At 41.3% G+C, this 12906-nt stretch overlaps 1 protein-coding gene across 1 annotated transcript in view; it reads right to left on the bottom strand.

Moving 5' to 3' along the window:
- Window positions 1-12906, bottom strand: part of VWF (von Willebrand factor) — a 132511-nt gene that overhangs the window by 32662 nt on the left and 86943 nt on the right. The window contains exons 34-38 of the mRNA XM_018086235.3: window positions 9334-9511; window positions 6248-6468; window positions 5066-5258; window positions 3581-3922; window positions 182-387 (exon numbers count right to left, since the gene is read on the bottom strand). Of these exons, the coding sequence (XP_017941724.3) occupies window positions 182-387; window positions 3581-3922; window positions 5066-5258; window positions 6248-6468; window positions 9334-9511 (1140 nt within the window). The remainder of the gene's footprint in view (window positions 1-181; window positions 388-3580; window positions 3923-5065; window positions 5259-6247; window positions 6469-9333; window positions 9512-12906) is intronic.

Here is a 12906-nt window from a genome sequence, read left to right on the forward strand (position 1 = left end):
TTATATCCATCCCAGCCAATTTCACAGTAGGGGAGCTACAAGGGGCTGACAGACAGCCAGTTATGAGGAACTGAGCTAGAAGATAAAGCATCCAAAGGGGATTAGACTTGTAGGACAGATTTACTTGTGAAAGTACAAACCCCAACCACTCACAAAGGTAAGTTGCCACGTATGTAGTTACCTGGTGGCGTGTGCCATCTTCGGTGACACACTGTGTGCAGACCTCTTCACTAACACAGCTGTCACCAAAAATCACCTGTCCCTCTGGACAGAAGCAGCCTTCTGTGGGATAATCCTTGCAGACACTGACTGTGGTACTGTTCTCACAGCTCTTCACGCAGGCTCTGTGGCAGTGATCATATGTCAAGTACGTGGCACATTTCATTGCTGAGGAAGACAGAAAAAAAACCAACCACCTTTATCTAAAGAGATCTGAAACACAGATCAATCTTTCCATTCAAGTTTTCTTTAGGATTCTTTGGATTTTAGAAGGGCATCAGCCTTTGCAGACACTAACATCCTGGAAAATACATTTTTTAAAACTAACAAAATCCACAGTGGAAAGTGATGGAAGGCATTTGCCTCTGTTACAGTCCATGCAGAAATCAGCAAACCACATGAATAAACAACACATGACTTACTCTGACAATGATACAATGGTTTGAATGAGTTGCTCATCCAACTCATCCTGCGTAACTTTGTTTTCAACACTGGGCCAGAGACATAAGAATTTAGAACCACTTTTATGTGTATTAGAGAAGCACTGATAACTGCATGATTAGAAAACATCCAGGACAGACTAAAACATTGAATAAATTTTTGATTATTTTTTTTTAAAAACAACTTGATAGGCCACAGTGTTCCCAGGAAACTAAAGAAAGCTGAAAACCATTTTGGTACTTCAAAACTGCACCTGCTAGATTTCTGTTTCTTTTTAACTGAATTGCCACATTAACAGAAGTAGCTGAATTAAGGAAACGTGCATTCACCTCTAAGTCCTTCTAAAATTTTTGCTGGTGCATTCACAACACTGGGACTATTGTCTCTATAAGCAAACACAAAATTAAGGCTCCAGCTATTCAAGAAACCTATGGATGCAGCTTCCATACTGTGTACTCCCTCAAGCCTACTTTATTTTTTTCTACAGCTTCAATTAGGAAAAGTGTTTCTTATTTCCCAGTCTGTGACTGCTGTGAGGTTTATAAAACTTTTTTTCAGTCCCCTGACAAAAAACACTGAACGAAAATTACTGAATGAAGACCTGAGATGCCAAATAAATGTTCATCAGCTGAACTATCTACACACACCCTACTTAGCAGCCAAAGGAAACAGAAAAGTAATGTATTTAATATTAACCCTTTCCTCCTTCATAGGAATCCAATTATTTCATAGAATCATAGAATGCTGGGAGTTGAGAGGGACCTTAAAGCCCATCCAGTTCCAAATCCCTGCCATGGGCAAGGACACCTTCCACTAGACCAGGTTGCTCAGAGCCCCATCCAACCTGGCCTTGGACACTTCCAGGGATGGGGCAGCCGCAGCTTCTCTGGGCAACCTGTGCCAGGGCCTCCCCACCCTCCCAGGGAAGAATTTCTTCCTAATATCCATCTAACCCTACTCTCTGTCAGTTTGAAGTCATTCATCTTCATCTTTCTTGTGGGCTCCCTTCAGGTACTGGGAGGCCAGAATTAGGTCACCCTGAAGCCTTCTCTTTTCCAGGCTGAATATATTTGACTTCCAGAGAGTATATTCACCTATGCAGGCAGAGCAGTGACAAAGGTCTTGTACTGCTTGGAATGTCCCAATATGGCATGACAAACCCCCAGATAAAATGCTAAAAGAATGACAGGGACTCACTGGACTGGGGAGAGGGAAGCAAGGTAACCCAGAACCAAGCCATTGCTATTAAACATGTTTTGGTAGAGTGATTAAGCTGTACTATTCAGTCATTAATGTAATCTGTATAAACCAAATGTTGGCAGTTTTATTTTGGCAATTGCACACAGGCATGTGCTTGAAGGAAGATGATGATGCTGTTGTTAAGACACTAAAGACTTTTATGCAACTAGTGTTAAAATGAGCAACTCTTTGTCTATCCCTATACACGCTGTGGCACCAGAGGGGAATTTGAAAAATGCAGAGAGTTATTAAGGTAATCCATTGACATCCAGCTTTGGATGTTACAATTTGCAAAGTCTGACTGAAGCACTGAATTTGGATACAGGCTGGCAACATTCTCTCTCTCCTTTCTAGGACTATACTCCAAACAGACTGTGTTCAATATCCTATTATTCCTGAAAGATATTTTAAAAATTAACTGGAGGCTCAGACCAAATTCACATTCTTGACTTCCTATCCTATAATTCCCTCAGTCTGAGTTTAAAACATGAACAAAAGCAGAACATGGAGTGATTTTTTATTATATCATGCCATTAGGATCCTGGTTCTCCAGTTCTGAAATGGAAAGTACCAGGGCAGAAAGAGGTAAAGAAAGCAAAGCAACAAGAACCAACTAAACTAGAGAGGCAGGAGATGTGAAAACCAACTGGGACAATCAAGACAGAGTAATGAGGAGGTGGCTGGGAAAGAAAATACCTACATACATATACATCTGAGATACTCATATGAACCAGAAATACTGAGTGAATATCTGAATGTCCAGTGCCATCACTGCAGACAGTGAGAGGAGAAGAAACAGGAAGATAAAGCAGAAGCACTTGTCTATAAGAACTTAGGACAGTAGGCATACAAAGCAACAACTGTTTGAATTTGGCACTTGTCTTGCTAGTCTTGATTGGGTTCTGGGTGATTTGCAGGACTCACATCCTGCTATGTTCCCTTCTCACAGCACAAACTTTTCACTTCCAAAACACAAGCAACACACAGGCAGAAAGAGAACCGCATCTGCAGAGCAAATTACAGCTGGTTCAAACAGCATAGCATGGCATGTCCTGGCAAGAAATGACACCACAGAGAGTGGCCTTTCCCAGTTTCTCCCTGTAGCAGAAACTTAAAATCTCACTGGTTCTTCCATCACATTCTCAAAAGTTTAGGCTTTGGTTGAAATGGAAGGAATTTTATGAACCAACTACAAAGAAAAGTCTTATTGCGTGTCATTATGCACAGGTATGGGAAGCAGTTCCACTAGTCCAAAGTATGAGTTTCCATGGCCACCTCAGACCCTCCAATGTCTGCATCAAAGCAAGGACATCTGCTGCTAAAACAGGCAGAATGAGAGCAGGCTCTCAGCCCAAACCTGGTCCCATGATGGTTCAGTGGCTGCAGAGTCAGGTATTCACACAGTTGTGTGTACCTGTGCGCAGCTTTCACAGTATTTTTATCTCTCTAGCCTGCATTTTACTAGTTAGCAGCCTACCAACTTTTCCACAATATGCAGCTCACTGGATGACAAACCAGTTATCTGATCCAATATGACCTGTACAATAAACGTGATCTGGAACTTCTGCCCTGTTGCAAAGCCTTCAAAAATCAATATTACACTGACAAGACAGTCACTGTCACCCCCATCACACAGTGAGACGATTTCTACACCAGTTTGAACGCAGAGTAAAACCCTTACGACAGATCTCGGGTGTTCTCCAGTGCACGCAGACATCGTGCTCCCTGCAGAGGTGAGCGTAGGAAGTTATCATCTCACAGGCTTCGTCCTCATAGCAGCTGTTCTCCATGCAGGCCTCGTAGAACATGTTGGGGGAGATTATCCTGTGGCACTCCACAAACCCATCGGAGAGCAGGAGGTGGCAGAGGCTCGTGGCGTGCTCAGAGCACCTGTCTTCCCTCCGGATCTCACAGACCTTCCCTGGCTCTTGCACTGCCCAGTCTTGGATAAACACGCTGCTGTCAGGAGTGACAGAGCTGTTGCGCAACGTGAAGTCGTTGACATGGTTCTGGTCACACACCCCTGTAGGAGGGTGAGGAAAAGGAAAAGGAAAAGGCTGAATACAGTCAGCAATAAAGTAAACCTGGAGAAAACAGGGGCAGGACAGATGACACTGGTTGGGGCGGCTCAGTGGCTACCAAGGGGGAGAGGAATGAATGATCACAGAATCACAGAATCAGCTAGGCTGGAAAAGACCTCTGAGATCATCGAGTCCAACCTTTGACTCAACACCACCTTGTCACCCAGACCACGGCACCAAGTGCCACATCCAGTCTCTTCTGGAACACCTCCAGGGATGGTGACTCCACCATCTCCCTGTGCAGCCAATTCCAATGTCCAATCACTCTCTCTGTAAAGAATTTCTTCCTAATGTCCAACCTAAACCTCCCCTGGTGCAGCTGAAGACTCCACTCTCTTGTCCTACTGCTGGTTCCTGGGAGAAGACACCAACCTCCACCTGGTTACAACCTCCTTTCAGGGAGTTGTAGAGAGTGATGAGGTCTCCCCTGAGCCTCCTCTTGTCCAGGTTGAGCCCCCCCAGCTCCCTCAGCTGCTCCCTATAGGACTTGTGCTCCAGTCCCTTCACCAGCCTTGTTGCCCTTCTCTGGACACACTCCAGCCCCTCAATGTCCTTCCTAAATTGAAGGGTCTAGAATTGGACAGTTATATCCCTTATCATTCCTATTATAAATAGAGGCACAAAAATGGTCTCCATTCCCATTTCCTTTTTAATTGAGGTACAGTTTATGCCACAGAAGTTTAAGCTATACCATAAATTATATCTATGGTATCTTGAGGATACCATAGAATTAATTCTCCCAGGTAGTAGTCCCCCTCTCAAGCATTTCACCTTCCCTGCAAGCATAGGTCATGCCTCTTGTAAACACATATGCAGCAATCTAAAGTTAAACCCTCACACAAAAAAAGCCACCAATCTCCTTGAAAATATGCCTTTCTAAGGCATTACTGGGAGTCAGTGGTCAGTGAGCTGTTACACTGCTGGTCATAGCAGAAAAACTACACAGATTTGCAGTGCTCCCTCAGCAGTGGGGGATCAGTTCAGCCACAGAGTTTACAGCTTCAAAGCCACACAAGTTACAATAAAATAAATAGAAGCTCGAGCCCAAGTGGGGAGCTGTTAAAACTACTACCTTTGAAACTTACCACAAAGGCCTTTTGTTCCTGAAGAAAAGCTCTTTGGATTAAGTTTAAGAAGAAATTCATTGTTTATTGGAGTAAATGTGAGATTATGTCCAAGATGGAAGAACTGGATTTCATGGATTACTGCTCCATAGACAGTGACTCCAAACAAAGAGTTAGAGTAGGGGATACGAACCCTTTCACCATTAACAGTCACCTGTTTTCAAAAAAGGCAAGGTCATCACATCAGTTTTAGCAAGCAGTTAAAAATCAACCCAAATTTACAGCTGAAGCACATTTTGACTTCACAAGTACTTGAAGGTTCAACTGAGTCTGGATATAAGAATCAATTTTGCTGAAATTTTCTATTGAGTCTGAAAACCTACAGAAGTACTTGACCTTCATTTTGTGAATTCTATGAACAACTCTTTCAACATTTTCCCCTATAAGTGCACTCCTTGAGCATCAAGTATTGACAGAGTAGCAATCTCATGCCATGAAGTTCAAATAATGCCTACAGGCCCTGATTATCAATGCCTCAGTGAAAAGTCAAGGCTGCCCATCATCATGCAGAACTGGGTGTAGGTGTTTTGGTCCACCCTATTTTGCTACATAAGTCAGAAGTGATCATCTTTGCAAGTTAGACAAGTTATGTCTGAGGACCCAGAGATTGAAAAATGGGTCATACTGGGTTCGAATACTTCTCTGCCCATAAAACAGATGTAATGCATACTAAGATGTTCTTTCTTCTGACACTTAGGCCCAACCACACAAGGTAAAAACCACCTCTCTTCAGTGAGCCAGTCATTCACAGCTTTGTGAGGAGCAGAGTGCTCTCCCACTTACCAAACAAAAACACTGTATAAAGGACCTCTGCCAAAAGAGGAGAATCACGGTGCACAATGCCCTGTCTATAATCCCTGCCTTTCTGGATGAAATGTCAGGGAGATGCTGCCAAACCCTATGTTCTTGACATTGTCACACCAGCACAACGTGGAGAACAAGAGGAAAAACGTTATGTGAACGTTATGGCTCGTTATGTGAACATCGACTGTATCATGAAAAGGAAAAGAGGCATTTGCTCAGAAGCCTAAAAATAGGCTGAAAGGGTTCAGAAATTAGATAAAGGGAAAAAATTGTCCTCATAACCTGGATTCTATAGCATGAGCAGCCAATGCACAGATCAGTTCATTGTGTTTAGCTTACGGCCATGTTACTGAAGAGCTGAACAGATACACCACGATGTTTCACTTCCATGGAGTCCATGCAGTTCATCTTTGGGGCTGCTCTGCAGGGTCCTTCATGGAGGAGAACTTCAACATCGTGTTGCATGTCTTGAAACAAGGTGTAGGAGCAATTGCCAGCCAGCTTAAAATTCAGCCCATCGAAGGTGACAATGTGTCGAGAAGAACTTCCCATACAGACACCTGCAAACAAACAACCACCAAAGAAAGCCATATAGGCATTTGCTTTAGTTTAAATTAAGACACTTTCTCCACAATCATTATGGGCATGTGGAACCAATTAATTGGGAAGGCGAGGAAAGTAATGAATTGCAAATGATCCAGCACATCATTGACAAGAAATTTTGGTAAATACTTCATCACACGTGGTGTTTTTTTGAAATATCTTTGTCTGGAACAATTACTATTACAAGAGATTTAGATAAACCCATAGAAAATCCCTTTGCCTGAAATTTGCTCACATTGAATATGATTTAGTAATAGATATTATATGAAAAATAAAACAGGGAAAATCCCTTCCATATTTGTAGAAAGACCATAACACAATTTTATAATTTTTGCATTGTTTCTTAACTATGGCATTCTATTTTATTCTGTGTAGTATTGCATTTGAAACCAAATAACACTATTTCACTCCTATCAAACATATGTCCCAAGTTAATACCTGGGGACTTTTTTTTTTTCCCAATTGGAAACAGGAAAAAAGCAAGAGAAATAATATGCACAGGATAAACCAATGGTCAGCTGACAGCTCAGTGTTCTAGTCATTAGGTGGTAAACACCTCCTTGTCTTCACAAACTAGAAAACAAGGAGAATTATAATCTCAAGAATGCCAAAACAAAACCTGATGCTTCTGGCTCCTATGTTTTCAAATCTCTTGCCTAAAGATAATAAGGACAATAAAAGCAATGCCAGCAAAACATGTAAGGAAGAAAATTATCATTGTTAATAATTCAGTACTTGGCTTCTAATTGAGATCTGAGAATAATCAATGACCTTCAAACTTAATTTTCCAGGAAAAACAGCCAGTCTATCTTGTGTACTGCTGGGCACTGAGTTGTCAAGAGATACATCCCTTTGAGAGCACTGGAGCATCCTCAGGCATTTTACTGTATCTGCTTATTAAGTTCATATATAAACAACAATGTTTATAAAAAAAGCTATAAAACCATGTTTTGCAACCTTTGTTTATTCATGGACATCTAAAAAATATTCTAAGGATAATGGGAATCCTTTCAAAATTCTCAAAGGCATTCTGTAGCACAAAATGCACTAATGCAATTTATTTTAAAGTAGCCCAAGAGCACACAATACTCATGGGTCACACACTGCAAATCACGTTACTATAAAACTATAAAGCTTGAAACTAGTTCAGTAAGTTATACCTTTAGTTACACCTTGGTAGTCTAGTTACACCTTTACAGTGTAACTCCTGAACTATTCTCTGAACTTTTAAACGACATAAGAACTCTTTTTCAAGTACTTCCTCTCTACAAAACCATTTGTCACATCACCCACACTGTCAAGCCATCACTTGAAAGCATGTTTTAGCTCTCTAAATAAGTGAATCACAAGTCAATTTAAGATGCATTGCCGTGATTCTGCTGTGGGTTTTGGCTCTGACTTCAGCACACACAGCATCAAAATCAGCCTTTCCACCTGCTATGAATGTTGCTTTAGTTGACCCAGCATCACCCTGGTTGCACTAAGTTGTCATTAAAACAAGGGGCCTTGACCCAGGAGTTCTTTAATCACCTGGATGAGGTTGGGGTTTTTTAATTCTCTTCTTCTATATCATATGAAAATTTACTATTTTTCCCCTCACATTCTGCACCATCTTAGGAAAAAAAATATTTGGGTATTGTGGCTCATTAAATTCATAAAGAGTTGTTAGGTCTTGTTAAATACCAACAATCTCAAGTGAACCATAGGTCTTTTCCTGATAATCAGCTAACTGTGCAAATGATAATTTTCATTTCAGCTTTTCAGAAATTTTTTATAAAGGCACATTTTGCATGCCTAAAGTAATGTCTTCATGTTGATCCTATGTATGTAGCAAGGATCAAGAAAATTATTAAAGATGGGTCAGTAACATAAGGATAATATTTCAAACATTATAAAATACTTAAGACTATCTAACTCAAGTCTTTCTGCCTTTCTGAAATACTTATATCAAAACAGAAAGGTTAGATTTAAAGGGTTTGGATAATCAAACACACTTTTAGGAAATGCTAAAACTTGGGGTGTAAAAATTTTGTGTGTATAACAGTTCAGGGATCAAAATCCAGCTACCAGCTTAGTTATTTCAAGCAGTATTTGGAATAAATTGTTCTTAAATCAACCAGTTCAGGAGAGGATATTTTAAATTCAGGTTATACTTTATGAAGACAAGTTATATATAGGGTTGTGACTTACTTTCAAAAAGCAATCTTATTACTTAAGATGTAAGCTATTTTCTTTTTAATGAACTGGTCACCAGCCTCAGGGCTGCATCTCTGTACCCTGTAAGTGTGAGTGGGTACATTTAATTTCTGTTCCTGTCATCCCAGCCAAGGCACCACTCACACAGAGTGTGAGATTATATGGAGACAGGGAGCATTTTTTGTTGATGTTTCTATAATACATGTGTGTGACTGAGGTCAGGTCAAACCCTCAAGCCTAGGGGCCGAGCAAGAATAAATCACTTGCTTACAGCCTGCCAAGGTAAATTCCTGTTTGCTTCCATACATCCTCCTTCCCAGTACACACAGCTTTGGAAATGGAGTGTGAGATTCTCTGATAAAACACTGTAGATCCACTAATGCAAAAAATAAGCTCACAGCAGCCCCGAACTTGCAAACAGCACTGGACATTCCAGCAACAGGGCAACTGTCATGCTCCTAGTTATTTTGGTTAATCACTGTGCAGCAATTAAACAGCAATTCCTCCCATCCCAGCCACCTTTGATGTGTACAACGGCTGAGCAGCTGCACTCAGCATCACATTTCTGAGAAAACATTTCAAGTGATGGGGAAGGAGAGGCCACACATGCAAAGAGAGATACTCACAGGGACACATCCAGCGGCAGCCACACGTTTCTTCAACCTTCACAGCAGGGAGGTTGCTGTGACACACCGGCTTTGCCATCCTCTCACAGTTAATGTGGTGGCTCTCCAGAACTGTGTAATCTCCTGGAAAGCATGTCACAGTGTGGCACTGGTCTGGCAATGTCCATTTATCACCAGGCTGGGTAGGGAGACACGGAGATTCAACAGTGAGAAGATGGGCAGGGGGCAGGAAAACACAAAGCCTGGCTGGTGCCACAACCCCACAGTTAACAAGTACAGTGACTGTGACTCAAATTATCCTTGGAAAACTAAATAAAGGCATGCAGTGTATTAAGGACTCCATGACAATTAGAAAGTTGAAATTAGCAACACTAAAAAACAGACTCTGAAATTCCAAGCCAAAGGTAACAGTCTTGAACAGGAAATGCTTTGCTACAACAAAATGAAGTGTCTGATACTCCACCACTTGCCGTCCTACAGCATGCATGGATAGCCCAGAGTCAACAAAGAATTGCCCTCAGCTTTGCTTTACATTTCAAAGCCTTTAGTCTTCATAAGCCACAGATGGTCATGGCACAGCAGGAATTAACAATATTTGTTCCAAGCTAGAAAGGCATGGAATATTGTAATTATTTTATCCGAAACTCTGAAATTTTAAAACAGTTCCTCCCTTCCCAAAGGGAATTTGTTTCTTTACCATATAAATGTTATTGCATAAATGTAGTGGACTTGTAAAACTAAAAATTAAATGTAAAATATACTCTTAGTTTCTAAAGGCCAGTCTAAATTTTAAGGTACCAGGATCACATACTAATAAATGACAGAGAAATAGATGTGGTCACAATCTGGAGTATCTCAAGACTCCTATCTGCAAAAAGCTGAGCTCTCTGGCCCAAATCCCACAGAACTCTATACTCCATAAATAGGCTCAATGAATTTCAAAACAGTGTTCATCCCTGAGGTCTGCATTCCCAAGAATATCCCCAAATGTGGGAAACAGCACTTCCCAGACCTATCTGTACAGAGGTGAGTCCAGAAACACCAGCACAAGTGAGACATTGGTTCTACGAACTGGGTTAACATTTCTTGATATCCACAAGCAGAAACACGTGGGAAAGAAAAAATTGCTATGGGGGAAGGTGATCTCCCATCATGTCCTTCTCACTTTAACCATCATTCCCATAAAAAAAGAAGAGCAAAGGATTAAAACAACTAGATAACAACATAATTCACAGATGAGTCTTGTCACTGAATGTTCAAGCTGAGAATAACACTGTGAAAACATTGCTCTGTATCTCTGAGCTATGTGATTCCATCAAGTCTAAACAAGAACAGTCAGACTTGCAGCCATAAAAAAATTACATATTAAATACAAGTTAATTTATTGGATCTGTTTCAGGATTTTGAGAAGGCAACTGAAAGTTGCTTAATACTTTTCAGGTTTGTGAGCCTAGAGGAAGCTGTGAAAAAGTGAGAAGAGGAGCTTTAAGTATGGAAAAAGTATCTAGATAGGAAGAAATAGAATGTTTTTTAATTATAGTTGTCTCGCCTACAACTCACTAGAAGAGGAGCACCTGGAAGGGTACAAATACAGCTGTGCAAGTCTGGCTTCCATACATATTTAATTGTTTTTATTTCACTCCTTAACAGGACATCTATTGGAAAACATCTAAGAGCTGGACAAGAATAGCAAAGCACAGCACAGTAAAATGAAAATACCAGTTGAAGTATCACAAAAAAGCCAAGAATCCTGGTGCAGAGGAAGATGCAGGGACTCTGAAGACAAAGAAAGCCTAAATCCCAATTGATATGAAATCGTAGGAGTTAAACAGGACAGAAAGGGAAGGAAAATCAGGGGTTTCTAAACAGTGAAGGATGTCTGCTGAAAGCAGTGAGCCTGCCAGGACACCGCAGGAAGCCTCAGACTTCCTCTCTGAGGGAGCTCTGAACCTACAGACCTGGACTTGTACACTCTTCCCTTGCTGTGCATCTGCAGGAGGGAGAGACATGTACCTCGAGCAGCTTTCTCAGCTGGTACCTTTTAATTTAGTCAGGGGTTTATTTGTTTGTTTGTCTGTTCTGCAAGCCAAGAGCTGAGCTATATGGGAAAAGCCATGGCACAGACACTGCTAGTTTAGGAACGTGGTTTTTATTGCCATACATAGACTAGAAATGCAGAAGATCAAAGATCACTTCATGATGAAATGCTACTATTATAAGACAAGTACCCACACTTTTATTATCATCTTTATGCCCACTGAAAACCATCATAACAAGACTAATGATGAAAATTAACTACATTAACAAAAAACCTTTATCTACCATAATTGTTCTGATATTCTGTCAGCTGGCAAGTTCAAATATGAAACCAGTGGCTCTTTGCACACCCTGTATTTAGCACTCCTGCAACTCCCTGCCACTGGATCTGATGAGTACTAAAAACTTACATGGATTCAAAGAATGGCTGAATAAATTCATGGAGGAGAAAACTATCTAGCCCTATCTAACAGAAAAAGGTGTCACTATCACCTGAGGGTGTCCCTGAGACACAAATTGTTCAAGGCTGGGACAGTTCCAGGAATTTTCACACATATTTAATTACATTCCTCCCCCGGTTCCTATTTTTGGTCACAAAATACAGGGGGCTGGATGGGATTTTGGCCTGTCCCAGCACATTTGATCTGCTATCCTTCTGCTACTAACAATGACCTTAGTCATGAATCTTCCTTCAACAGTCCTTTCCAGGGCAGAGGTAATAACAAAACCAAAAAGAAAAAGTAACAAATCATGTTGTTCATGATGCTGATAGGATTTAGGCTGATATTTTTGATCCTGAGTGCTCTGATTCCCTTGCAAACTGCACGAGATCAGTTCCCACAATCTCCAGGTGCATGACAGACATCCCGCCTGGGGAACTGAGCCTCCTGCAATAACTCTGAGTAACCCCTGGAATATTGTGAATCCAATGTAAAAGCCTGTGTTTTCTGAATTAGGGAAGAGCCTTGATTCTTCATCCCCGTGGATTTGTGGAATTTGCTGGAAGAGGGGAGCAGAACAGTGGCACCTCCCTGCCAGGGAGGCAGCAGAGTGTGGGTGCTGCCCCGGGACACTCCCACGGTGTCCTGGAGCCTCCCAGGGATGCTCAGCAGCCTGTTCCAAAAGGCAGTGGCCACCACAGGGCCTTGTAACACCTATTTTTTTCTGGCTGACAGAAGAGGTAACACAAAATCCCCCTAAAGGCTGCCCTTTGAAAGTGTGGCTTGTTTTCCCAAGGACTGGAGCCCGGCCTGTTTCCCTCCAAGAGCATTTTAGCCAGAACGGAAATTGTGCTTTGAGTTTATCACCGACAAAAATGAAACCTGACATGTCTGAAATTCAAGTTTAGCCTTCCTAGCATCTATCTGCACATACCTGTGTCTGCTCTAGGAGCCCCGAGGCCTGGACACGAGCAAATAATCTGATTATTTTTTGGTTTTAACTAAAGAAGTTTTTCAAATTTATTTTTTGTTTGTTGGTTGTTTTTTTTTTTTCTTATTTAGGCTGTCAGCCTCGAAGCCTCCAGATTATTAGTGC

The sequence above is a fragment of the Manacus vitellinus genome, unplaced genomic scaffold (genome assembly GCF_001715985.3).
Source record: "Manacus vitellinus isolate BGI_N305 unplaced genomic scaffold, ASM171598v3 scaffold_90_pilon, whole genome shotgun sequence".
Lineage (NCBI taxonomy): Eukaryota > Metazoa > Chordata > Aves > Passeriformes > Pipridae > Manacus > Manacus vitellinus.